This window comes from Bipolaris zeicola, assembly GCF_000523435.1.
Source record: "Bipolaris zeicola 26-R-13 unplaced genomic scaffold scaffold_74, whole genome shotgun sequence".
Taxonomy (NCBI): domain Eukaryota; kingdom Fungi; phylum Ascomycota; class Dothideomycetes; order Pleosporales; family Pleosporaceae; genus Bipolaris; species Bipolaris zeicola.
In genome coordinates, this window is record NW_006912123.1 from 68051 (window position 1) to 93793 (window position 25743).

The window sequence follows — 25743 nt, forward strand, 5'->3', positions numbered from 1 at the left end:
TATCCCGATACAAAAGCCCGGTTCATCAATGAGACAGATTTACAAAATAAGAATGAAAAGACCAACAAACACGCTCGAGCATTCTGAATAACAAGTCCCGCCCATGTGTCGTACACTGCATATCCCGATAATCAATAAATCCCAGACGCCATGCTTAAACGCGCCAAAAAATCCCGTACCAATTCAATCAATCTGTCCCTGCGCAAGCCCTCGGAAGCAGCCTTCCACGCTCCCTCAAGCATCGCTCGCCATTTGCTCAACCTTGTTACCCCCACACGTGTTCATCCTACAAGTCCAGCACTGGTCTCCCTGCATCTCCCTACCGATAGCCGCCACGTCTGCGCTCTTCCTTCTCGGACCTTCGGTGTCCCCACTGACATTGATACCGCTGACCCACCAGATACTGGCTGCAACAATCTTGGTTACAATCTCGACCTCCTCGTCGTCTCTGGGCGCGTAGACGAGCATGAATTCGCGAGGGACAAACTTTCTGCACCACCCACCCCGCGCCAACGGATGGCGCTCGCCCCAGCCGTGAGCCATGATGAGATTCGCGTCAGCCGGGTGCAGCGTCAGGTGCATGGAGCCGTCGCTCGGGTGTGCATGGCATATCTCGCCTCCACAGGTCCTGGTAATGGGGATGCTGGTGAAGAGGCCGGTGCTGTGCTTCTCGAAGCAACTGGTTCGCTCCGTGAGCCTGTTGCGGGGATCGCTCGCGAGCTCCTTGATCTTGAGTACAAGCTTTGCGTAGATTTCCTTTGTGCTAATCTGCGTTTGCTGGCGCTGCGGAGCTATGCCGCGGATCTCTGGCTTATGGCCAGTGCGGTGCGGCAGTGCGTCTTCGATAAAGTAGCCTCTCTGCGGCCGGTAGTGTGGTGGAATGGGAATGGGACGCCGCGGATCCCGCAGGCAGATGAGCGAGAGGAGCTTGATTTTGAGGTAGCCTATGGGTGTTGCGGGAGTGCCGCCAGGGCCGAGGGATAGGAAGGCACAGTAGTCCTTGTGGATGTAGAAGGCGGTGATGACGGGGAAGAGGAGAAGGCCGAGGGTGACGGCGAGACCGTGCATGTATGTTTCGGTGAGCATAGCAGCTGGCTGTGGTACAATGCTCGAAAAGGATGCATTCAGATCTGGAGCAAGGTCCTGCATGTTTGCCGGTTGAGAGAGAGAGAGCCCTTTCTTCTGGCGGATGGGAAAGAAAAGAAAAGAAAAGCAATTGGCGTCTGGGGGAACAACCACAGCTTTATTTAAGCTTCCTTTTTTGACGTTTAGTCGCCGTCTCCCCCCCCAAGCATGCAGGTGCTACTCTGCGGTACCACAGACACAGTTAGCGTTAAGTTTACAGGGGTGGGCGGTGTGTCTTGCGGGAATGCTCAAAATGACGTTGAATTGATACAACGTTGAATTCAGATTTCGAAAAGGGTTTACACGCCAACGTAACACCCCATGGCATTTTCCAAGTACCCCCTCCCCTCGGAGCGCCATGCCCCGTCAGCTGGACCCTGATTGCTAGTCTCTACTACTGACTAGAGGTACTGCTTTAGGACAATAAAGGCTTACGCAGGCCCCGGCTCAACGCGTACCAGGGATGGGAGGCATTTTGCGTGCGTGTGGCTTACAGGGCAAACCAATTGCTCGGGAATCCATGGCACCACAAGCAGCTGATTTCAACAAGCTGGGCGTTTTTTTGTCGTGTGGCCAGTCGAGACCGCAATGTGAGCACACGACTTGCTGTGTACGTACTTTTCCAGGTCCGGCTAGCGCCTTGGCAAGCAGTCGCGGACTGTGAATTGCGATTGGTGCCCATGACTGTGCCCCGTGACGCAGCCTCGAAACAGCCACCGCTGCTCGGCTTCATTGACTTTGCCTTCTCCACCTTTTGGCCATGGCATGCCGTCTCTTCCTTACTCGCCACCAGCAGCATTCCAGGTCTGGCTCCCGGAGCCCCGACCCTATAATACATGTGGGGGAAGACGTAGACGTTGGTCCGCTGTGCTGAGCTCAGCTTATGGTCGTGGCACCCGGCAATGACTTGTACGTGCTGAAAGCTTGACGCCTGGCTTCTCCAATCGCAACGTCTGTATTTCGATCTCTTCGCGTACAGTGTCTTGGTGTTGAGACAAGCATTGGTTCTGTGTCAATCAAGATGCTAGAGAAGCCAAGCATGAGACGGGCTGTGCATAGGAAACAAGATTGCAGATGCTCAGCAACAGTCCAAGATCCAATGCTGCAGCGGCAGTCACCATATCCTGCGCCATCAAACTCTCAGAGTAGCGGTCAGATCTACTATCAGTGTATGTTGTTGGTCTTGTTCACAAGCGCCCTGTAGCATGCATTGCCATCGTATGATCAACCATCCAGAACATAGCATCCCGCCGCACACTTGCGTATATCTGCTTCACTGATACCTTGGATAGATACACGTACGTGTCTGATTACAGCCTACTCTCTCCCCCGACCATCCGTACCTCCAATAGACTTGCGTGTCTCTGCAGAAATTTCTCAACACTGTTAACAAACTTTTCAAGCTCTTCCCAAGGTGTTCCCAATATCACTGCAAGACTCCCCCGCTGCGAGATCCAGAAGCCGTCTTCCATCATCTCAATCCAAAACAGCATGCTCAAGTCACAGTCCTCGAGGCGATCCTGGTAGTTTTTCAATTCCTTTTTACCGTCGTGTAAGAAGTGAATGCCCAGGATCGTTCCTAGCCCGGTGACGGTCATTTTCGTACCATGTGAAAGGCTTTGGAGACGCTGGCGTAATCGATCGCCCATGACGTTAAACTCACGACTCACTTCAGCAGTGTACACTTGCGCCAAACCAGTATACCCTGCAGTCATGCCGAGTGTGTTATTGTTGAATGTACCCGAGTGTCCTAGCGAATTCTTCTCTCGCGGATCATAAACCCGCATGACGTCTGCTCGTCCTCCAAAGGCGCCGAACGTGATCCCGCCACCCAGGAATTTACCTAAAGTGGTAATGTCGGGCGTCAAGCTTTCAAGCTCCTGCAGTCCCCCCGGTGCCAGACGGCTTGTTTGCACCTCATCCAGAATGAACACGGCACCCGCTTTCTTTGCCGACGATTGGACCTGCTGCAGGAAATCATGAGTGCCGACAAGACATGGCCCTCGACCTTGCATACCCTCGACCAATACCGCAGCAACATCTTCAGACTCCTCAATCTTCCTCTTCGCGTCCTCGATGTCATTGAACTCTGCAACGATCCAATCGTCCTTATCGACACAGTTCTCTGCGGGACGATTATCGGGGAAGAGATAGCACCCGCCGTGGTATCCGCCGGAGAACACCACAACCTTTTTCTTTCCTGTAAAGCGCCGTGCGCCCTGAATGGCATGCAAGTTCGCCTCCGTACCGGAATTTGTAAAACGGATAAGGTCCAGCTTGTACCGCTCACATATCAACGCAGCATGTCTTGTTTCCAGCGTAGTTGTACCTCCTAGATTGAGTCCGACAGTATTGATGGTATTAATCAGTGCTGATTGGATGACCGGATGCGAGTGTCCGTACAACCCGGCCGTGAATTCGCCGACAAGGTCCGTATAGGTATGTCCGTCTTCCGAAGTGACCTGATACCCTTTGCCGTTCTTGAGAAAGATTGGAAATGGTGCTGTGTGGAGTACACTTCGTGTGTTGCCACCTGGTAGCTTTTTGCTTGCTTCTTCGTGCAACTTGAGGCTTGTTGGGTTTCTCTTTGCAAACCGTTGTTTTGCGGCTTCGAGTGCTTCGCTTGCGATCGCATGTCCGCTCCTCGCAGTATCGACCGTGGATGCCATTGGGACTGATTACGGATAAGACAGTTTCGCTCTTTAACAGGCGACGTGATATCGATGGAATTCAAGAGGCAATTCGCCTTTATTATATCGGAAAAGTGGTTCGAGAACGAAGCAGGCAGTCATGCCATGATAGCAGGTCGTGGTCCGTAACTCATGATTGGCGCGCGTCTCACAACCGCAAGTTGGGGCATTCCGAGCTATTCCGACTCATTCCGAGCACCGAAAATCGATGTGCGGTGTCGCCTATTCTTCATGTACCATGGTCCTTTATCTCGCCTACATTGTACTACAGAAGGGTACGCCAGCTCATCTTTACATGTGCCACGAAGCTGAGTTGTTGCAGCTCTAGCTGCATATTAAAATTGCTTCCGACGGCTTCTCATGCACGACGGCAGTCAATCTCATTGGCTTAAAAGAGTACTTACTACCATCCGTCCAATCTTTAACGCGGTGTTGGAAATGTACTTCTTTGGCTGGAGAAATGTCATGCGACGAACGCTAGAATCTCTCTTGCTTCAGCTAACAGCGGGCAGCTGTGCCGATATGTAGCTAAAGCTGCACCCCTCTTCTTAGCTGTTTACGGGCTGTCGGGATGATTCTAGGGCGAGACTGTACTCTATTTAGCATAGCAGGTTACCGTCGAGGATCCCTGAATTCATTTTGGCGGGTCCATCCTGGTTTTGGCGGTGGAGGAATGGTAAGAGAATCCACAGCGGCGATCAGCTGTACCACATTCGGTCTAGTCGATCGCCGCCGTGGAATCCGGTCTCCAACGAGGCGTGTATGTTTATCGCTTAAACCAGTATACGAAATTAGAGTTCACATCATTTCAACATCACAAACTTCCATCGAGTTCTGCTGCATCGTGATGTGAAGATATTTTGTACAGCCTTCTGATCTACGAGCTCCAAGACAGGCCGCGCTACGTCATACGGCTTCATTGCTTATACCGAAACTGACTACACATCATTGGATTATCAGCACTACAATATTGAATACTGTATGAATACAAGTTTTACAGAATTCCCAAAAGGAGATGTTACCGAAGAAAGTATCTTGTTGGAGTATCAGGTTGTGCCTGGCCATTCATGGATCCCTTGGCGAAATTAATAAGTCGATACCTGCCGTCCGTCATCTTCTCACTGCCAATCTCAGTGACGGAGTGCTGTCATCTTTCAGACGATAACGAGTTGGATTATTGTTGAAAGATAGCTTCGTTCAGCTTTTGAATCCGATTAACAAATACATCATTGCTTCACTATCGTATATGTGAATAACGGCTCGTCTTCCAAAGAAACAACTCCAACAGTATAGCCTTCGTCCATGATGGAATCAGATCCTGAACCATGCACCATATCCGTCTTTGATGCGACCATGGAAAAATTGAAAAGAAAATTATCAGATGCCAACTTTCTAGATGAGCTTGATATGCCGGACCAATAGCCATACGGGTCACCACTATCCGACATAAAACGTCTAGCAAAGCACTGGGAAACAGCATTTGACTGGCGCAAAGCAGAAGCCCAGATGAATAAACTACCCAACTACCGAAAGAAAGTCCAAGCTAAAGGCTTCAGAGATATAGACATACATTTTCTCCACAAGAAAAGTACCAATACAAACACCATACCCCTCCTCTTCTGCCACAGCTAGTTTGGGTCTTTCCTCAAAGTCACAAAAACCTCCTCCCTTTACTCGACTCCATCTCCCCCCCCGCTCCCTCCCCAACTTCAGCTTCAGCCAAAAAATAAATAAATCACTAAACCAGGTTTTGCACCCCAATACGCAGAAACCTGCAATACACTCATGCAAGACTGTGCCATACCCAAATACATGACGCAAAGCGGAGACTGGGGACTTTCTACGGCTAACCCATATCATGTGTCTATTAATACCCAGAGGCCAAGCATACTAGTACTGCCAAACTCCAACCTGACTCAAAACCGCAAAACCGCTCCCCCCCTCTCTCTCTCTCACGCGCGCTTTTCTTTTTTTGTAGATAGAACTGTTGCTAGTGCTCACGTGCATCTCTACGAGAAAAGCTGTGTGGGAAGTGGATGCATGGGGGGGGCTATTGTGTGGAGGTGAGGATGAAGTGTGATGTGATGTGGGGTTGGTTGGTTTATTTGGTATAGTCGGTGCGGAACTGAAATATCTGTGTGAGGATTTATTATGAGGCAGATGCCGCCATCTGATGGCTGAGGTGCTGGAGAAGGAGAGGAGGGCGAGTGGGTTGGGGGTGGTCAAGTTGGGGGTTGTGCGTTTTTCTGGGGGGGAGATTAGGGGCGTGTCTGCGTTGTGGGTGAAGACTTTAAGGTATAGAATTTTTTGGTTAAATTCATTGCTTTTTTTTGGGGGGGGGGGAATTGATTACTGACATAACTTCTTCTTCTGCATTTTCTTTAGGTCCCCTAGTATACAAGAGCATACGTGATAAAGGTGGTCATTTTGCGGCGCACGAGTGGCCAGATGCGATTGCTGAGGATTTACAAAAGATACTTGGGAGGGGTGGGTCGTGTTTTGGGATTGTGCCTGGTAAGCCTGGATACTTGTAGTACGATTTTGTAGGAGTATTTGGGGATTCGATAGGTATTTTGCATCTTGGGAAGCATGAATCTCTACTAGTGCTTTGATAGCGAGGAAGGTAGTTTAAATAAACGATTCAAGTCATATTATCATAGTATTTCTCTCTAATTTCTCAGCTCTACTGGTGTCGATGCGATTGAGTTTGTAGTCGAGCGATGAGAATCATCGCTCACTGAATCAGAAACTCTATATTCATTTCCCGTTTCCCCAGGGGTAATCTGCGGAAACATTTCGAGTTCAGCCTGGTCAGCTGACTGTGTTCTAGCCGTGTCTGGCAATTAGATTGGTAATGATGCTCCAAAGTTACTACATGTTGCATTAAGTCCCTTTCAGCAGCCAAACCTGGAAAGCTAGAGTACTACCATGACACACCAGTATACTTTCAGCTGATCCTCATACACATAAACGAGTCAGTTGCATAAACAGATCTTCTTGTCGTATATACATCGATGATGATACGAGTGTTTGTATGTTCATTCGTCTCGACCAGAAACGTCGGATTGCAAAGTAATGGCTTGGGCTAGAGAAGGCCAAGGAATAAAGAGAGGTAGAAAACTCCTCTTCATTAGTTTCTATGCATAGGAGACTTATTTGGCCCGGCTAAAATGATACGGAACGTGAGTAATATCGTCATGACGATTTTTTAAAGGTATCAGCACATTAGTCCTTGATACAGGTTGGTCGCAAAACATGCTGTATCAGGCCCGGCGCAATCACTCCGTTCTTTTACAGGAAAAAAGTTTGTTGTAAGCTTATTGATTTTGTGTAGAGGTGCATCATTGGGAAGATTGTGCCGTGGCTAGGTGTTGTTTTGTGAGAACAGGTTAAGTTCGTGGTGGAGCTTGGGTAAAAGTGTAGGCCGGACCCTTGCCTGTTAACAACATGTTCCCAACCAATGACCCATGTGCGTTTGCATTAGAATTGTAAGAAATCTGGCTCGAAAGATTTTTGTGTTTAGGTCTGACGCATCTAGTTGACACGTGCAGATCGATCTTCATTCACTCCTTCGTCCTTGTTACGCGGCGTGGATAGTATAGGTTTCCATAACTAGAATTTGAGGCGCGACTTTTGCTTTGGATAATCTGCCGGCTCCCATCTGTTCCCAGCCAAGTTTTGCCTCAATTGTAATCTGATGTTGCCAGGTAAGTATTGTCAATCCGAAACTGACATGGATACGCAAGGGGGTGTTTTGTAAACCGTCTGTAGGTAGGTTTAATACTGGAAATCAGTTTGAAACACCATCTTCAGCCTTTTTGCCTGATTAGCAGTGTAAGGCGAAGATGCGATGAAAGCACCCGGATTACTGCACAGCCCAAGAGGTTTTGTTGTTGCAAAGCCGCCATTTCTGGTCAGCATGCTAGGAACATTTGTTAGTGCTGATGAAAATGACCCGAAACCCCAAGAGAAGGAACGGAGTAGAACATGAATTCTTCTTAGTGTTCTAGCGTAAGATCGAGCCGTCCTGACTTGAGACGGATGACTGCATACATATTAACGAAGTTTAAAGCGACTTGTTCAGTTGACAGGAAGGGTATCGGACAAAAGGTTGTTACATGAATCCGAAGCAAGTGTAGCGAGCACGGCCGCACCTCAAAAAGGCTTGTCATTGCGCCCTGTGGAGCCGTAAATTGACGTTCGGTAAATGGGTACCGCAAGGACATAGCTTTGGAAATAGCCGTATATTGAACCCCGCACGGGTTGACATGCCCGTATGACCTTTGCTGATGGATGGAATACGAAAAGGGGGTTGATGAAGTGGAAATGTATACGAACTACTATTACGAGAGAGGAGTCATGGAAGATGGGCCTGGATGATTCCAGGGCTGGACCCGTTGAACTGGGGAAGCCTGCCTGTTACCACACAATGGTGCCTGCTCCAGGCATCCTGTTGTTAGTGCGGAAGATCTGCATAAGAGGGGTTCGAATATCACAAAGTCGTGTGGTCCGTACGTAGAGGGCTGGGGCACGGACGTGCTTTCAGGGATACGATGGATGTGCTGCGCTATGTCGTTTTGGTCCGTGGCTGCGGAGCATTCTTTGTGCGTGACAAGTGTAAGGATGTCGACCAAAGCTACCGCAGCGTTGGGTGATGGCGGAGTATTGTCAGTATCCCATCGGATTAGGGTTGAGAGTAGTGATTGTAGTTGACTCGTGGGGCGCTCGAAGCTCTGTCTTCATCCATGGCATCATTTGGTGTGCTTGTAAGATAGTGTAGACACGTGAACGCGCGACTGAGTCGCTAAGGTTGGATTCTTCGTCGACCCCGAGTACTCTATTGAAAGTGGCGCAGCCAGAGTCCACAGACGACACCCTAGCTGGATGGGGGAGTAAGTGTGTACGCAGCAGTCAATGCGCGTGAAGATGACCCGGCAATAAGGGCCCAGAATGTCGAGCGACCGGTACCTGAAAGAGCGGGGCCAGGCGGAGCAATGCAGTCATCATACTTACGCGCGATGCCAGCCAACCCCAATCGGAAATATGTAAGCAAAGAGACAATGGCGCATCAAACAGAAACCAGTGCCCTGGGCCAGACGACAGCGACTCGGTGAGAATTAAATCTTGTACGATACGCGGTGCCGCAAGTCTGGCAGGCGCTGACTATGCCAAGGCTCTTTATAAATAGCATCACGGCAGACCCGGCACCGGCCAAAGCTTGGTACTTCCCCTCACCCTCGCCGACACCACTCCCTTCGACATGGACGTCTCAACGTCGCACACAGCGCCCCAGCGAGGCGGGCCCCACGAGACAGCGAAGCGTCTCGCCAAGGTCGAGATGCGGGTGAGGAGCCGTCGGGCAGGCATGTGAACAACCTCAGACCTTGGCCGTGGTCATCAATGCTCATCAAACAGAAACCAAGGCACTCTAGCTATGCCTCGGTGCCCTGCGCGGCCTAGCGCCAACCTTCCCAATACTCGACGGGACCACGGGCCTTTGACGCCCATGGAACCAGCGGATGCAGGCGCTATCGGAATCTGGCAAGCTCTGGCAAGCCACACGGTACCATCGGATGCTTGTCTGCAACGCCCTCGTCGCCCTGAAGCTACTACTATAAGATGGGCCCATACGCCCACGCGACCCCGACCGACCGCTCTTGCTGTCGCCGTTTTGCCGTTCCACCTCCCACTCTTTTGTCCTTACGGCTGCCACCACCACCATTCACCGTGCCTTCACCCACCATTGTTCGCTCTCTCGCACTTGCTTGACCTTCTTTTGGCCTTTTGACACTCCCTCTCTTGCGCCCTTTTTGTCTTTTGTCAACCCTGCCTTTATTTACTAATATTTCCCCACCTCAACATGAAGCTGTCCACTCTGCTGTTTCTCGTGCCTTTGGCTAGTGCACGGGTTATCCGACCGGCACAGCAAGTACCCATTGTCGACAACGCCGCAGACGACACAACCAGCGTCGAGGATAAAACCACACACGCTTCGCCAAGTATTGGCCTCCACTTTACAACATCACATGCCGTGGCTGCCGCTCATTACCAAAACGGAACAATTAGGGACCTCGTGAGGATGGAAGGAGGCGCCGATTATCAAGATTTGATGCGGCGGTCGATGTCCTCTAGCTCTGGCTACTCTGGACCACTAGAACCCAGCGATGAAATGGTCTTGTCCGGTTTCATGATCCGACTTCACCGAGCCATTGAGACGGAACTGGATGATTCTGTACAACAAGCCGCATTGGCCCTGTCCCCCCAGGCTCCCAGACTCCAACGAAAATTCCAGAAAGCCATGGTATCTGCAGGACTTGCTTCGTCCGAGGACAGCGCCGTACTCTACGAAGAAGCAATGGCTACCCATGCCGCTCTCAAACCTGCATCTTCGTGCACCACACAATCGAAATCAGAACACTTGCAACACGTTCTCTTCCTCGCCTTCGACGACGGCGCTTTCAGCGCAAGCATGCACGAATACGCCTGCAGAGACTACGCATCACAAGGACACATAATCAGCCGCATCATACGCTCTGATCTCGGCTGGTGGCATCTCCCCATGTACGACGCGCCACGAGCAAAATTCTGGGCCCAGGTACAACAAAGCATCGCGTTTGTTCTGAGCCCGCAGGGCAAGGCGCCAGGCAGAATCGTTCTCCTGGGCAGTCACGGCGCAGATGCCGAATTCAAGAACAGAGTCGAGGATGCGCTTTGGGGCGAGCTAGAAATGGACGTGAGCAGCATGTTGAGCGTTAATAAGCGAGGAGATAGCGAATGGCTAGCTGCAAGGGGTGCAGCAGAACTAGCATCGAGGCATGGCGAAAAGAAATACGCTGCATGAAGCTAATTAGGGAAACCTCCCACGATCCATGGAGAGAGAGAGGAAGTGGAAAAGGAAAGGAAGAGAAAAAAAAGAGATACCCTTGATATTTTGTCTAGTTCTAAAAAACAACAACAACGGGAAGAAAGCATAATGATCATTGCAAGCAAAATAAAAATAATATTAGATGAACGGACACCACACACATACGAAATGTATAACCAAAATAATATTTTAAAAAAAACTCTCAATCAGAACCATACTATCAACACGCATCTTTGCTCATTTTTTTCTCTTCTACAGCAGCAGCCCCAATCTCCTCGAAAACACGCACCCCCTTCCTCCCCAACGCAGTCCCCACACCCACCGCCCTTGCCCCAACCCCCCTCATCCGTCTATACCCCTCCGTATCCGCCACACCCCCAACCCCAATCACTTGTATTCTCCTCAACACCTCATGCTGCGCCAGCATCTGCGTAATGGTATATACATTGCCGAGCGCGAGGGGATGCAGTGGTGTACCCGCTAAACCGCCGATACCCGTGCCATTTGCTGAAGTGAGGGTAGGGTGGAAAGACGGAGTGGTGGTGGTTGCCGAGGAAGAAAATGGTGCGACCAAAAGCGACGAGCCAAGCGTATTCACCGCCGTGATGAAGCTAACGGGACACCATCCTTGCTCGCTGCAATCCAGGAGTGCATCGATTAGGCTCTGGAATTGGTCGTGGTAGGTGTATGGCGGTGTTTTAATGCCTACTGGAGTCACTACTGTAGTTCCTTCTCCTTCTTCGCGAGTCTGTTGTTGATAGAGAGATATTTCCCTCCCCAACCCACGCAGGTACTCGGCCAATTCCTGTCTCGAATACGCAGGCGGCGGTTTCCCAGGGATGTTCGGGCATGAAAGATTGATTTCCATGGCTAGTTGCATGCAGACGGTGCGCTGGCACGTGCGGATTTGGCGGTAGCACTGCACCACTTCTTCCGCGGTGCCCGTCACAGACACGATGATGGGTTTGTGCGTGGTGCGCCCGTCGAGTGGAACCGAAGTGCAGTGAGTATTGCTTATTGTTTGCACGTAGGATAGGTATTCCGAGAGGGGAATGGGCGAGTAGCCGAGCGTGTTGAGACTGCCTGTTGTCGAGGCATCGTCTGATAGGTCTGTGTTTGGGGTTGAGCTCGAGAGGGTGTCTGGGGTGAAGAAGGTGAATTGGTGGATGCTGGAGTCGTGGGGGAATCCTTTGTCTGTGGAGGAAGGGAGTGAGGTGCGGGTTGTTATGGCGCCAGTGTGGGGATTGGTGTAGAGGTCTTGCAATTGGGAGAGCGTGGTGCACCAGGGGTTTGCCGAATTGAGCAGTGGGGGGTCAATGGTTAGAGGGGACATGGCAGGGGCGTGCAAGTGGCCGCTCGCAGACGACATGACCAAGTGTGTGCTTGGTTGAACATGCAGGCTGCTGTGACTTGCGGATGGTGAGGGGTTGCTGCTGCATAAGTGGGGTAGAGGTGGTTACGGGAAAGTTTCCCATTTCGCGATTAGGATGCTTGTCTCTTGCATATCTAGATAGCAGGTCATCTAGTCCGCGATAAGTGAACCGCATCTAGACTTTCCTTATCATGTGTTGGAGATACGAGATGATTGGTCAGGGAATTCGTCGCAAGTAAAACACTACACGAAGTCTAGATATTGACTTCGTAAGCTAGTGCTGAAAAGCTCTACTTTTCTAACCATAGTATTACAAGATGGAGGATAAAAATTGAAACACACAACCAGATCCCATACCCGAAACCAACAGACAAAAAAGTTTCCCAGCCCATGCAAATGCTACGCCGGTCGCAGAGCGTTCAATTTCGTTAGCTTTGTCTTTCCTTGTTGCGCCATACACCATGCTCAAAACACGTAGAAGCAGGAATCGAGAACTGAAGCGTAGGTAGAATAGAATGAGACCCGGATTTCCATCTCCAATTTCCTTTGTCGACACGCCACGTTTTCGTGACCATGCTTAGAAACTGACATAGCCAGTATCCTCGCCTCCAGTGTCGTCCATCCAGCCTGCGCCAACTTCGCCCAGGCCGGGTCCGTGGTGGTGGTTGCGCGCCATGCCTTCGCCTTCACCTCGCTCAACCCACTCTTCGTTGATGTCGTTCCAAATGCGCTGAAAGTACAATCGCAGCGATCGAAGTCCACGGAGATAACCCCTGTCGATGCCATTGGGGTTTTCTGGAGGACAGGGAAGGTCGTCAGGCAAGGGATCTTCTGCCGTCACGCAATTGGCAAAGTCAACAATCTTGAGCTTGATCTCTGAATGCTTTTCCGCTTTCGGAGGGGACGTATTCCCTGGCCCGGAAGATCCAGTAGCAGCTTCTTCGTTTTTCGTTGCAGAGTTACCATTCAATTGTGTGGTTGAACCATCCTTTTCTTTTGAATCACTATCCCCGCGATCATAGAGCATTAGCAAGCTACTTGCGTAGAATCGATACCCGGGCAGGTTTTTGATCATACGTTCCAACTGGCTGATCTTCTCCAAGATGACGGGAATGTGTCTAGTTGCCGCCTTGTACCCGGTTCCGTCCCAGAAAAAACGCTTCAGCGCGTCCTGAAACTCTTTCCCGGCCTTGAGATCGCGACCAAAATACTTGTCTTCGAAGATGTAACTCTGTGTCTTCACATTCCAGATCTGCATGCCACAGACTCGTACGCCAAGTTCTCGGCTGGTCGTCATTTGGCACTTGCGCCGCTGAGAACGTTGCTTCTTCTCGTCTGCTTCGATGCCATACTGGCGCGTGCCCATTTTCAGATCCAAAACACAGGGCCTTGACATACCTGCAGTGAGATCTTCAAGGAGGAGGAAATGCTGCACACGCTCATCAGGTTGCTGTAGGGCACTGTCAGGATTGCTTGGCTCTTCGCTAGGTGGAGAAGTCATGTTACTTGACGCGACAGGGGCTGCTGGTAACATGGTGCCTTCTGGTGGCGCTTCGGAATGGTGTGCTTTGGGAGCTTTGTTGTTGTGTAACGACCGGCCTCTGTCTTCCTGACTGCTAGTTTTCGAGTCTTCGTCCATTTTGAAAACCTCTTCTTCTGCATCGCCACCATAACCGTCCTCTTCGTAGTACTCAAGACCATGGCGCTGTTCAGTATCAATTCCGAGGGGTCTCCTGGTCAAGCCGCTACCGGAGTGGCGACGTCGAGGAAGGATGCCGGGTGGCGGTTTTGATGCTTCATCATTGATTCCAGAGCCTGGTATTGAGCTATGGCTGGGGAAATCAGCGCTTCCGCCCGAAGCATGACGTCGCGCTTCTGCCTTCAACACCTGCTTCCTGGTACATTCTTCTGGAGGCTGCGAATGCAACGTGGCCACATCTGTGCTGTTCCTCCTTATCGTAGGCGCAGAGCCTACCGTGGACTGCGGGGAATCTCCGACGGCGCGTGAGGCCATGACATGGTGACGATGGTGGCGTTGCCGGTGATGTATGGTTGGTGGAGCAAAAACCTGTCGCAGAACTTCCTCTTGCAGCTTTCGGTTGATTGTTGTGACCCCCCAGCTGGTGGTATGCTGCAATGGTGGTCGTGAGGAGCTTCTCGGAGGGTACCCGTAGTCGCTCTGATATCGTCGATGCTGCTGTGAAGAAGAATACGAAGAACTTTTCATCCATGGATCAGGCGTTGTAGAGCGTGGTGGTACTCGAAACAAATTATCCGGGATGATGTGACGATTGTTCTCAAAAATGACTTGAGGGGTAGGCATGATTTGCTGGGAATGACTAACAACTCGAGTCGGTTCCGGCTTGCTTGGATCACTAGGGGCTGTAGAGGCCTGCCTTGAAGGATTTTCTGACTGCGTCGTCGATGTGTTCATGCCAGCATCGTGTTTGGCCTTGTCCTTGTGCGATTTCTTCTTCTTGGGTGCTTTGCGGTAAGTCACGTTCAGGACACCAATATACCTAGACAATACTTCATCAGCAAACAATTCTTAATACGAGAAGAAAGGGCGAAGGCAAATCTTGGCTGAAGTTTCAGCTTCGCTCAATAGTGCAGTTGGGATTTCATACCTTGGCAAGAAATCTAGCAGTTCCGGATGCTGCCTCTCGACTGTTTCGTAAAACTCGTTTTCTCGATTATTTAGCTGCTTGCAGACTGCGCGTCTTGAGAAGCGGTAAACAGTCGAGTGGCCGCCTACTTGGTGGTCGTATGGTTTCAACTCGACAGCACCCAGTGGGGCTGGCGGCTGAGATGGTACTGTCGAAGCAGCCTTGGGTTCTTTCTTGTAGGTTGCTGCAGTGGGCGTCGTGCCTAGATCATCAGTCGCACTGGATTCATAGCCAAGGAGTGATTGAGCCGACTCGGCGAGCGACTCGGGCTCTGATTCACCTGAAAGCGAATCAACAGCCGAGGGTGTCAACGGCTGATCTTTGTCTTTCTTTACGGGAGCTGCCGTGGGGATGTCACCATGTAGGCATTGATTTGTATCTGTGGATTGCAGAGAAATTTCTACCTCTTGTGGGGTCTGCACCTCCTTCTCAGTGGCCCACCCTTTGGGCACTGCACTCTCGTGAATCGAAGCCCTCTTCTCGACAGCATTTACCTCTCTATCTTGATTGTTTGTTTCTTTGGCAGCCTGCTCGCTTGGCTTTATTCGGCGATGGGGGAAGTAGAGCGCCGAGGATATTTGCTCCTTTTCCGATTCTTCCTCCTCCTCCGAACCCGGCGTGCGCTCCCTGCTGCTTCCATCCTTGGGCTGAAAATAGTCCGAAGACTCATGATGATATGGAGTTCCGTAGGTGGGTGCGTGAGCGTGAATCTTCTCAATAGCTGCAGTCGGTAAACTGCGCGACACAGGCGATCGTCTTTTGATGCTAGGAGTGAGGTGGCCAAAACCTCGGATGTCTTCGAGAAGGCGCCTTGGAAGCTGCCGGTTGTCCGAGTCGCCTTGGACATTTGTTTGAGAAGGAGGTGTTATGGCAATGCCTGTGTCTGTGTGTGGACCTGGCTTTGATTCGAAATATGATTCGTTGGGACCGCCTGCAGGAGACTGAACTGCTGACGAGGCAAGCGACGCACGCCGAAGTTGCTCAGTGAGGTTGCTTGTTTCAGCCCCATTGAATCTTGCTGATCCTTCCTCTGACAGGGTTGACAGGGTCCTCTCATTTGGTAAGCGCTCTTTGGCCTTTTCTTTCTTTTTGGGCTCCTCTGAGGGGTCACCATCCTTAAAAACACGGAGATAGTGACTTGCTTTGCGGCTGCGAGCGGTGGTAGGCTGTTCGGTCTTGGCAAGAGTAGCTTCAATCTTCTTTTCCATTTCCTGGTCCATGACTGGGGTGTCGAGAATGACGTTGCCTTTGAACGGCACAGGCTTGCCCTCGCGCCATTCTCTGTTCCTGCGCCTCTCGTCGCTCTCAAGCAGAGCGCCCTGCAATGTGGACTGGAGCTCTGGGCGGTGTGGCGTAACCGGGCGGTGGACGGGGGACTCGACGGGACTCATATAAGGCGGAGGACTGTGATGGGGAGTCTCGAGGCACATGGCGGTGGCCATGGCTGTGCGGGAGTTGAAAGGGGTGTTAAGGAGGGCGTGGTGGTCAATTGAGCTGATGGGCGGGATGGTCGAGTGCTTTCTGCGTATGATGGGAGGGTCTATCAGTCGCCTTTGGGGAGGAGCTGGGGCGGCCATGTCTGACAAGCTGTGCTCGGGAGCATCGTTGGACCAGTCTACTTGGCGAGCGGTGGCGCGGGGAGAGGAGATAGGACTATCCGAGGCCAGGTAGGTGGTAGCGAAGATGCTGTCGCGCTCATCGAGCTGGGGACGGTCAATTGACGACTTCCAAAGAGAGGAGTCTTGAGCGAGAGGGGCGGTACGCGAGCGGCCCGTCTGGGAGAGGCTCTTCGGGACCAAGGCATGGTCTTGACTGGCGGTGGACCTCACCGAGGCGGGGGGTGAGGCATTTCCTTGGAGGTCCGGCTGGGGTGACATGGGCTCGACATTGATTCGACCGTGTGAAAGGCACCTCGTGGCGGGATGTGTGGCAGATATTGCCGGGCGGGCGCTGGACGGGTTGGCCAGGATGCGGACAGTCGTCGGGCGCGGCGGAGAGGCAGCGGACAGCCAACAGGGGCAGCAGGTCTTGGGGCGACCTAGCGCAAGAGAGCGCACAGCAACGGGCTCTGGCAGCAGGTGGAGGGGCGGCGTTGGGCGATGGCTTGCAGCAGGCGGATCCGGGGCGTGGGCGAGTGAGAGCAGACGACGGTCCACGTTCCAAATGTCGGTGGTTTGGCGTCTGAGTCCAGAGTGGCGCGAAGACGAATCGCAAGCGAGCGGCCCAATGACGTCTGCCTTGGCGCGTCCCCGGCGCGCGTCCACCGCTGCGAGATGAGCGTGCGTGCGAAAGGGACATGGCCTTCATTCACCATGCAGACAAAGCCATTGCCATGTCCACCCGGGCGGGCGCATATCCTCTTTGCAGCCGCGATTGTTATCAATGCCATGCCATGCCATGCCATGCCATGTACCGCTTTTTGTTTTGTTTTGTTTCGTTTTGTTGTTTTGCTGGCCGTAGCCGGTGTCGCTGCACATGGCCATCTACACGGCATGGGTATCCGTGTTGGCGATAACCACCATGGAGCGCCCGCGTGCCCGTGCGCCCCATTCCTGCCCAGTCCTGCCCGGATCCCATCGGCTGATTGACGGCAAACATCACAACATCAACATCAACAACAACAACACGCACATACACACATACACATGCTTTCACCATAGGCCCTCGCGCCTCGCGCCTCTGCCACGGCCCCCGCTGGCAAACTGCATCCTCGTATCTCTGCCCGACTGCCTTCTTCGTCTCGTCATCTGCTATCTGCGCACCACCACCACCGTCCTTTCCCTTGCAGCAACTATGCATGGTCCCCTTCCCGCTCCCCCTTCGCAACCAATCACTCCGGAACGTGGCCTCTCACCGCCTACTTCATCTTGCCCTGCCTGCCTCCGTACTCTACCATTGCAATTACGTTGCCCTTCACCCGTCCTCTATCCCTCTTACAAACGGCGCTGCATAGTGCCGGCCAAAGTCGTCGACCGACGCATCAAGGTGCAAGCCGGAAAACTCTCTCTCCCTCGCCGAACACCTCGATCGCTCCCCCACAGACTTTTGCGACCCCTGTGAAGCCTTCTCCGACACAAAGCTCCAGAATGATGTCGTCGTGTTCTTGTCCTTGAGGGGGATCCGCCCCGCCGATGGGGTGGGGCTGTTGTTCGTCACGTCGCCCTGCTTTAGTGCTCCAACGTCACTTCGTCCCATGGAAAACCTTGAGTTGCTTCGCTGGCTTTCCTCCGTCTTCTTCTTCGCCGTGCTAAACGTAAAGGGCGACGCTGCCCCAAAGAGATCCTGTGTGCTGATCGGCGGTCCACGAAACACACTTTCATTTGCCATTGCCGAGTTTCGCTCGACCGTCATGGCTATACGTGGTGTCATCGCTGGACTTGGCGCATCCAATGTCCGACGACATGTGTTTAGCGATACTGGTGACTCTGCTCGAATGGTGGCGGGCGACAATGTGGGGAATGTGCTTTGCTGAAACTCGAGCTGAGCTCGTACCATGGCAGCTTGTGTGCACCATTCCGAACCTCGACCTAAATCGCTTTCTTGTAGTTGTTCGGCCTGGTCTGGTGAATCCTTGGTCTCGGCTGTTTGTGGAGCCATTGTACTCTCCCCCTGTGCCTCCTCCTCCTCCCCCTCCTCTTCTTCTTCTTCTTCCTGCTCTTCCTCTGCCTCTGGAGCATTTTCGACAGCCCGTGCTTCTTCGTGACGTTTCTTTGCAATGGGTGAATCTTTCTCCGGCGATGAATCGAAATTGATTGCTCTTGGCTTCGGTCTGTTGGGTTTGGTGCCGACAGGGTCTGCCTGAGCTCTCTTATGTGTAGATGTAGGCGACGGAACAGAGATGGGAGAGGCAACGTCGTCCTGTTCTGTGAATTTGGGAGTCTTGCGTGAAATCCTCCGCTTTGATTGCTGTGATGATACCGCCGAGATACCAGTGTTAGACATGGAGTCGACGAGTCGCTCTGCGGAGCGTTGTATATCTTCTCTTGAGACTGTGAGTTGGCTGCCCATTGACGACGTGACTATTGGGATGGTTCGCTGCGAACGTTGTGCTTGCTCGGTGCTGTATGGCGTGTAGACAGTCTGCGCCGTGTAATCCCTCCCACTCCTTGTGTTTTCACAATCCACAGCGGGCGATGAAATGTCCATAGAGGCGGAGGCACTCGACTTCCAGTACCCAGGCAACGTTTCTTTTGGCGGCGACTTCGACACGCGCACTGTTTCTTTTGAAAGACTAATGCGCAGCTCCGCCACTGCTTCAGTCTGCGAAAACATATGGCGCGTCCGAGACCGTGTCGGTGATGAATCGCATCGTTCGTTTGTGGCTTTGCGCATATCGACACGAGCTGAGTCAGGGCGGCGCAACGAGAAAGGATTCGTCGAGGGAGTTTGGCGGCGTATGCATGTTCCAGCATCTACGCTAAAAGAGTCTGTAGTAGTGGTGGCGCGAATGTCGTCTTCATCTGCTAATGGAGCAGTCGAGGGTGCAACCTGGACGTGACCAAGGCTATCGTCGGGCTCCTGGGCACTTAGGTGGATGTCTCGGGTAGCCCTCGAGGTTTCCGGTGAAGCTATCAAGGCTATCGAGGGCGCCGGACTTTGCGCTATAGCCTGTGGCCTACTGCCTCGTTTCCGTCTCGTGTTGCCCGCCTGTGCTGTCTTGCGCTTCTCTTTTGTCGGTTTCGTCCATGGGTTCTTCCAGTTGTCGGGGTCAAATGGCCCTCTTAGCCCCGCGGTGAGGATGACAGGCGGCCTGCCTCGTAGGTATTGGGCAGCAATTGCCTCGACCCGTCGTCGCTTCGCGGCCCGTTGCTCGGGGTCATGGTGCTCGAGGGGCAATTCTTCGATGGCGTCCTGAGGGGGGAGGTAGAAATCGTCAGTAGTCAGCGCCTGTCTCAGATGGGGGTGCAGGCTGGGGGGCATGGTGTCGGAATATAGGCTGGCAGCGGTGGAGGATTAGGTGGGGCTAAGCAAAAGGGCATGTCCGGGGCCGGGCAGGATGAGCGTTGCAACGGCGTGGCGGCTGCTGCTCGTCTAAACTCGTCTATGCCCGTTCATCATCAGTTCTTGGTCGTCCATGCTTTGGCAGCGTCTGCGTCGGGAGCGGGAGCATCTCCTGTTGCTCAGGCAACGGCCCTGTTAGCGGCTTGCGGGGGGTCTGACAAGTCCATGCTTCTCTCCAGATAGCGTCGATCCTGGCACATACATTCAATCGATAACAAGACGACTCGCCGATTGACGCGTTGTTCGTCATTCTCCCTCGCACCGTTGCGACAATCCACGACACGCGCACAATGCCGTGCGCGCCAACATAGCAGCCTTTTTTTGACGCGTAGCCGCCCGCCAACAGCTTTCTTCACCGCATCTTCGGCGCGCGCTGCCCGACTGCGACTCGACACCCCGGCCACCACCACCATCTCCATTCCCACTCGTCACAACACCACGGCCAACCGCCCGCTCGCCTACCAACCATGGCCAACAACACCACGCAGCCCTGGCTCGAGGATCTCTCTGAAGAATGGGTTCCCCAAGAGTCACCGCGCTCAGTTGCGCCCACCCCACAGAGCCCACGCAGCCCGCCACCACCACCAAATCCACAGAGCGCACCAAAATCAAAGAGCCGCCTGCCCCGTCCGCGACAGTCGCCAGCCCCCTTTTCCGACGTGCAGGTGCGCAGCATTGCCAAAGAACTGCGTCCGCCCAAGCAAAGGAGCATGCTCGATGGCCGCAGTCCGAGCAACACCAATGCCCCGCCCGCCCCGTCATCGCCCGACGCGCACGCGCGCGACGCCTCGTTTTCCTCGTTTTCAATGTCCCAGAACTCGGAAATGCAAAACGGCACAGTCGCACACAACACAGTCGCGCGGTCACCAGTCAAGGAGCAGTCATCCCAAGATACACCGGAGTGGAGGCGGAGACTTGTCAATGGTGAGGTCGGCTACGGAAACCAGACCGACCTCTTCGGCCCCACTGGCCTGGAAAACATCTTTCAAAAGCCAACCCCTGGCGCTTCTGACGACTCGGCACTCCCAAAACGGCGGCTTGGATTGCTCAAGGGTCTTGCTGCCGTACCCTCGAGTCCACCACCATGGCCGGCTGTGCAACAGAGCGATGGACCACAGAAGCAAGGGCAAAAACAGGGAGAAAAACAAGCGCGGGAAGCAGAAAAGGATCCCCAGATGCATGCAAATCACGCAAACGACTGTGCACACGATGACACAACCCAAGAGCACGATGAATCGAGTTGCACCCAAGGATTGGCGCCGCCGCACGAGACCATGCGGACTGTAAGCGGGCAGATTGAGTTCGAGAACGAGAACTTCAGCCCCGTATACCTGACCATGACCGCCAACATGAATATCGGCTTGCCCGTTCAACAACCACAGAGCTTTAGAGGATCCGAGCTTGCCAATCGGTTGCGTCAGATCGGATCGCCCCCCTCAAACCACTACCAACCTCGCCAAGAGGAGAGTGCACTGAGCTTAACACGTGGAGATTCATCGTTCGCTAGGCTTCAGGACGAGTCTCTCCCAGAGGGCCTTCCCGTTGGCACACCAGACATGGCAGACGTTGGCCGCCACGTAGAGCTTCGAAGAGGTGGGTACTCGAGAGAGGGATCTTTTCACCGAAGACCACTGAGTCCATCGCCAGAAAGAAAAGCTGCAGCCAGACTGAACACAGACCTAAAGCAAACGCCCCAAAGCGGACTTGTTGACCCTTCCACGCCTCTTCAACGACTGGAAAACTTCCTAAGTCCTGATCGAGCCAAGAACTCTGGGAGCCCCCTAAAGTTATTCGATGCACACGACACTTTTACCAGCAATCGCATCCAAAGACGCTTGAGCCAACTCGAGTACAAGCCTGAAAAAGGTACATCTAGTGTCAAAGAGAACCCATCGGATTCTGCCAAACTGGCGCCGAGGCAATCAAGATTGCCATCCGTTGAGGAGAAATCTATGCAGAACATTGCCCAGGATTTGACTACGAACAATCGCCAACCATCAACCAAAAGAATCACATCTTTTGGTCAAAGTCAACTCAACAAGTATCAGTTTTCTGGCGACTTCTCTGTTATTTCATCGGATGGAGATGACTGGAGTGCTCATGATGACAGCGCACCCGAAGGATCTCCCTCAATCGACATCGCACCCCCTGGAAGCCGGCCGCCGTTCAAGTTCCATCTGGATGAATCGCCCGTCCCACGTCAGCCCTCGAGGAGTAAAAGAAACGTATCGAATTATTCCCCAACCTCAATGCGGAATGCCAGCCGGCCGAAGTTCGTGCCACATCGGAAGGCCTCGACAGCAAAGGCCGAAGAGGACTCAGAAATCGCCCATGAGTATGCTGAAGGCAAAAGAGGCCCAACATCGCCATTCAAGAACCCAACTCCTAAACGTAGAAGGACTATCTGCTCGGTTGATGACGAAGAAAACAACGACGATGTTTTTAGCGATGGAGGAGGGAGCACAGTGCGACGTCCGAAGGCATCAGCTCAGCCTACTCTCGACCAGAACCAGAGGGATCTTCTTAGCGTGTTCTCAAACAAAAACGCCAACTCGGAAACGCTAGCTAAGAGACATATCTTAAGGCCCCGTAACCCTACCCCGAGTCAGCGGAGACGAGAGGAGATTCAGGCAGAAATCATGGAAGCTACGGAAGCCTTCATCATGTCATCACCCAAACTCAACACCATCCGCGAACAGCTGGAGCCTTCCAACGTGTCCGACGCTGATTTGGACAATGCTCGTGCGAAGGCGGTCGCCAACGAGATTGCCGCTTTTAGTATGAAGAGGCAGCATGGCGTGCGAGACAAGAACCGCAAGCGGTCCGTCACTACACAAGACTTCCTGGACGAGGCCCTAAAGATCATGGACTTTATCCGTACAAAAGGACGACCTACCAGCGGTTTGGGGAGTCTCGAGGAGACGGAAGCTGAATCCCAGTTGGTTGGGGATGACAACGAAGATGTTTCGAGTTTGCCGACAATCAAAAGGCCTGCAAGCAGAGAGGACCGGCCACCAGCTTGGAAGGAACCGAACAAGCAAGACATGGATCCGAGCATTCTTAACCATTTGCGCAGGTATCAGGAGAGGGACGACGATAGCTTCCTGAATTCATCGGTAAACTCAATAGGCTTCTCTCGTCTGGACGGGCTAGTCGCAAACGTAGAAGAAGGTGCAATGGGCAAGCAGGACAAGGTTGGGATGACAGAGGTCGCAAACCAACACTACGACAGGGGCGACGATGACCACCACCCCAGCTCCCGGCCTCAGACTGCACGCACTCAGTTATCAACAGGTTCATCGATTGGACACACTGTCCTCACAAACGCATCTAGGCGTTCGGAACACGTCGCTAATCTGGCACCCGAGGCAATAGCGCATCTCATTCCCCAGGAGGTAGCTGGCATGAGTTTTGACCGGGATAAAAATATGTGGGTTCGCCAGAAGAGTCCAACGAGGGAGCGTCGTGTTGAGCAGGCAACACCAAGCCCCTTAAATGAGAGCGAAGACGATCCATTTGGCAACATCCCAGATCTGACGGTGGAGGACACACATGCGCAAGGCACTAGAGCGGACTCACCGGTTCGTCTGCAGCCCACAGCAGAAACCCTCGTGGAAGATACGGAGAAGCCCACAGAAGCAGAAGAAGAAGCACGTCCAACGACGCGCGAAGGAAACGGCGTTGCATATACAGAAACGAGCTCAGCGCCTTCAAAGGGTTCCAACTTTGGATCAAGCTATCCTAAAACTGAGACACGGGCCACGTCTTGGAGTACACAAACCGCACGACAACATGGCACCCAGAAGAGCTCCCGTACCCAAACTACTTATGCGATTCCAGAGTCTGAAGAAGACGATATCGAACACGAGATCAAGTATTTCGAGGGGCGAGGTCCCGTACGCCAGGGTGTACAACGCCCACGAGTAAGGGACATCACCATCTCGATTGCCGAACGGGAGGCGCCTAGTCCAGAGCGTCGATCTGAAGAGACACCGCAAAAGCCCCGGCAAAACCAGTGGGGACCATCAAGTGCGCAGAAAAAGTCAGAAAAAAAGCAGTCAGCCTGGGAGCAGTCCAATCAAAATAGGGCTCTGTCCCAGGGGCGGCCTGGTCGATTACCAATGTTCAACGGTGACGGTGATCTTTCACTATTGGACGATGTCCGAGCCAGAAACTATCGCATGCACTTGTCGATGAATGTGGCAGGGCCTCCATTCAGAGACCACGGACGGGATGCATTGGTCGCTGCAGGATCATCACCTATTAAGGGGGACGTGACGTTTATGCTAAGCGATTTACCTGAGTTCACTCTGAACCAGGTTGATGAGTTTGACCTCCCAGACCGAGTGGTTGTGAAGCATGATGGTAGCCGGTTCACTAAAGCTTTGGAAGATCGCTATGCACAAGGAACAGCCGAACTTGTAAAGGCCCTTCAAGACGTTGAGCCAGATGAACCGTACTGGGAGGATCTTCGCAATGTCAATCTCCGGAAGAAGGACCTTACCAACTTGCATCGCCTTGACGAACTGTGCTACCAGCTTGAGGAGCTTGATGTCTCAAACAACAAGATCAGTCAAGTGGAAGGCATACCTTACTCTATGCGACGGTTGCAAGTACAGAACAATTGCTTGACTGGACTGACTTCCTGGACCAATCTCGTCAATTTGCAGCATCTCGACATATCTGACAATGAGGTTGATGCGCTAGACGGGCTTGCTGGGTTGGTGCATCTGCGAACACTCAAAGTTGACAACAACAAGATCAAGTCTCTCAATGGCATTATTCATCTCGACGGCCTAATGGAACTGAGTGCTGGCGGTAATGAGATAGACACGATTGACTTCGCCAAGACAAATTTGTGAGTACATCAGCACTTGTATGTCAAACACCATATCCTAACCAGTGCACTAGGAAATCTCTTACAGACCTTGACCTGCGCAAGAATCGAATGCTCGAAGTCCGCAATCTGCATTGCCTACCGCAGCTTCAGCATCTCAACTTAGGTATGCATATACTCTGGCTCATGCACCCTTTCACAGGCTGATATCCAGCAGATGACAACGAGATTGAAGAATTTCCTCTTGTCGACACACCAGTGAAGCCCTGCAAAGCACTTCGCTCAATCCGTCTTTGCAGAAACAGGACCACGCTTCTCGATGTTGATCACTATTTCCCAAGGCTTGAGTCGCTGTACATCGACGGCAACTCTTTGACACAGGTCTTGGGATTGGAACACCTTCGAAACCTCCGGACTTTCTCAGCTCGTGAACAGATACTCGACTCGGAAGCAGACATGGAGATATGTGCCAATAATCTCGTCAAGAATTCGGAAGTGCGCAATCTCTATCTCTCCCTCAATCCTACATATGGCTTGCAGATTTCACAGCACTTGTTGAGCCTTCAACGATTGGAATTGGCCTCTATGGGCCTCAAACAACTACCCGACAACTTTGGTCAGCTTACACCAAACATCAGGTCCATTAACCTGAACTTTAACTCCATTACGGACCTACGTCCACTCCTCAACATCAAGCGGCTGAGTGAGCTTTTCTTGGCGAGCAACAAGCTCGAACGCCTTCGTGCAAACGCGCTGGTTCTGGGCAAGCTAAGCACACTTTCGAAACTAGACTGGCGAGACAACCCGCTTACTCTGCGATTCTACGCGCCATCATCCGAAAATCGGATCATGTCCCTTCGACGGAAACCCTCCGAGGAGCAACTCAAGAACCGCTTCCTTCTTCCAAATGGAGAAGTAGAGGCTGATGTTCAACATCTTTTGCGACTCGATTATGAGACGCGGATTAGGCGGCGCGTTACGGAGATGATGCTGGCTAATCTTTGCAAAAACCTGAAAGAGCTGGATGGCCTACCATTCGACAAGGCACGTGTGCTCGTCAAGGACGACGTGTGGGAACGTTTATTGTTTCTTGGCGTCATACAGCGCAAGCGCGCGGACACAGCTGTCGACGACAGCGAATGATAGACTGGTGACTTGGGAATAAGGACAGAGGAATGTTTCAGACG

General features: G+C 52.5%; 6 protein-coding genes across 6 annotated transcripts; 2 read left to right on the plus strand and 4 right to left on the minus strand.

Moving 5' to 3' along the window:
- Positions 1-234: 234 nt before the first annotated feature.
- On the minus strand, positions 235-1149 carry COCCADRAFT_96092 (uncharacterized protein; the record flags this gene model as incomplete). The annotated part of the gene is made up of 1 exon (XM_007714109.1): positions 235-1149. One exon carries the CDS (start codon positions 1147-1149, stop codon positions 235-237), a length of 915 nt encoding a protein of 304 aa, XP_007712299.1.
- Positions 1150-2435: 1286 nt separating this feature from the next.
- Positions 2436-3794, minus strand: COCCADRAFT_5057 (uncharacterized protein; the record flags this gene model as incomplete). Its single annotated transcript, XM_007714082.1, has 1 exon — positions 2436-3794. One exon carries the CDS (start codon positions 3792-3794, stop codon positions 2436-2438), a length of 1359 nt encoding a protein of 452 aa, XP_007712272.1.
- Positions 3795-9675: 5881 nt separating this feature from the next.
- Positions 9676-10656, plus strand: COCCADRAFT_26283 (uncharacterized protein; the record flags this gene model as incomplete). Its single annotated transcript, XM_007714086.1, has 1 exon — positions 9676-10656. The coding sequence occupies one exon, from the start codon at positions 9676-9678 to the stop codon at positions 10654-10656; it is 981 nt and encodes a 326-aa protein (XP_007712276.1).
- Positions 10657-10900: 244 nt separating this feature from the next.
- On the minus strand, positions 10901-12013 carry COCCADRAFT_36785 (uncharacterized protein; the record flags this gene model as incomplete). Its single annotated transcript, XM_007714110.1, has 1 exon — positions 10901-12013. One exon carries the CDS (start codon positions 12011-12013, stop codon positions 10901-10903), a length of 1113 nt encoding a protein of 370 aa, XP_007712300.1.
- A 616-nt stretch (positions 12014-12629) lies between these two features.
- COCCADRAFT_36786 (uncharacterized protein) lies at positions 12630-19638 on the minus strand (the record flags this gene model as incomplete). Its single annotated transcript, XM_007714111.1, has 5 exons — positions 12630-14571; positions 14680-16821; positions 17636-18278; positions 18321-18525; positions 18709-19638. The coding sequence occupies 5 exons, from the start codon at positions 19636-19638 to the stop codon at positions 12630-12632; spliced, it is 5862 nt and encodes a 1953-aa protein (XP_007712301.1).
- Positions 19639-20186: 548 nt separating this feature from the next.
- Positions 20187-25699, plus strand: COCCADRAFT_36787 (uncharacterized protein; the record flags this gene model as incomplete). The annotated part of the gene is made up of 3 exons (XM_007714112.1): positions 20187-24577; positions 24631-24722; positions 24771-25699. 3 exons carry the CDS (start codon positions 20187-20189, stop codon positions 25697-25699), a joined length of 5412 nt encoding a protein of 1803 aa, XP_007712302.1.
- Between the last annotated feature and the right edge of the window lie 44 nt (positions 25700-25743).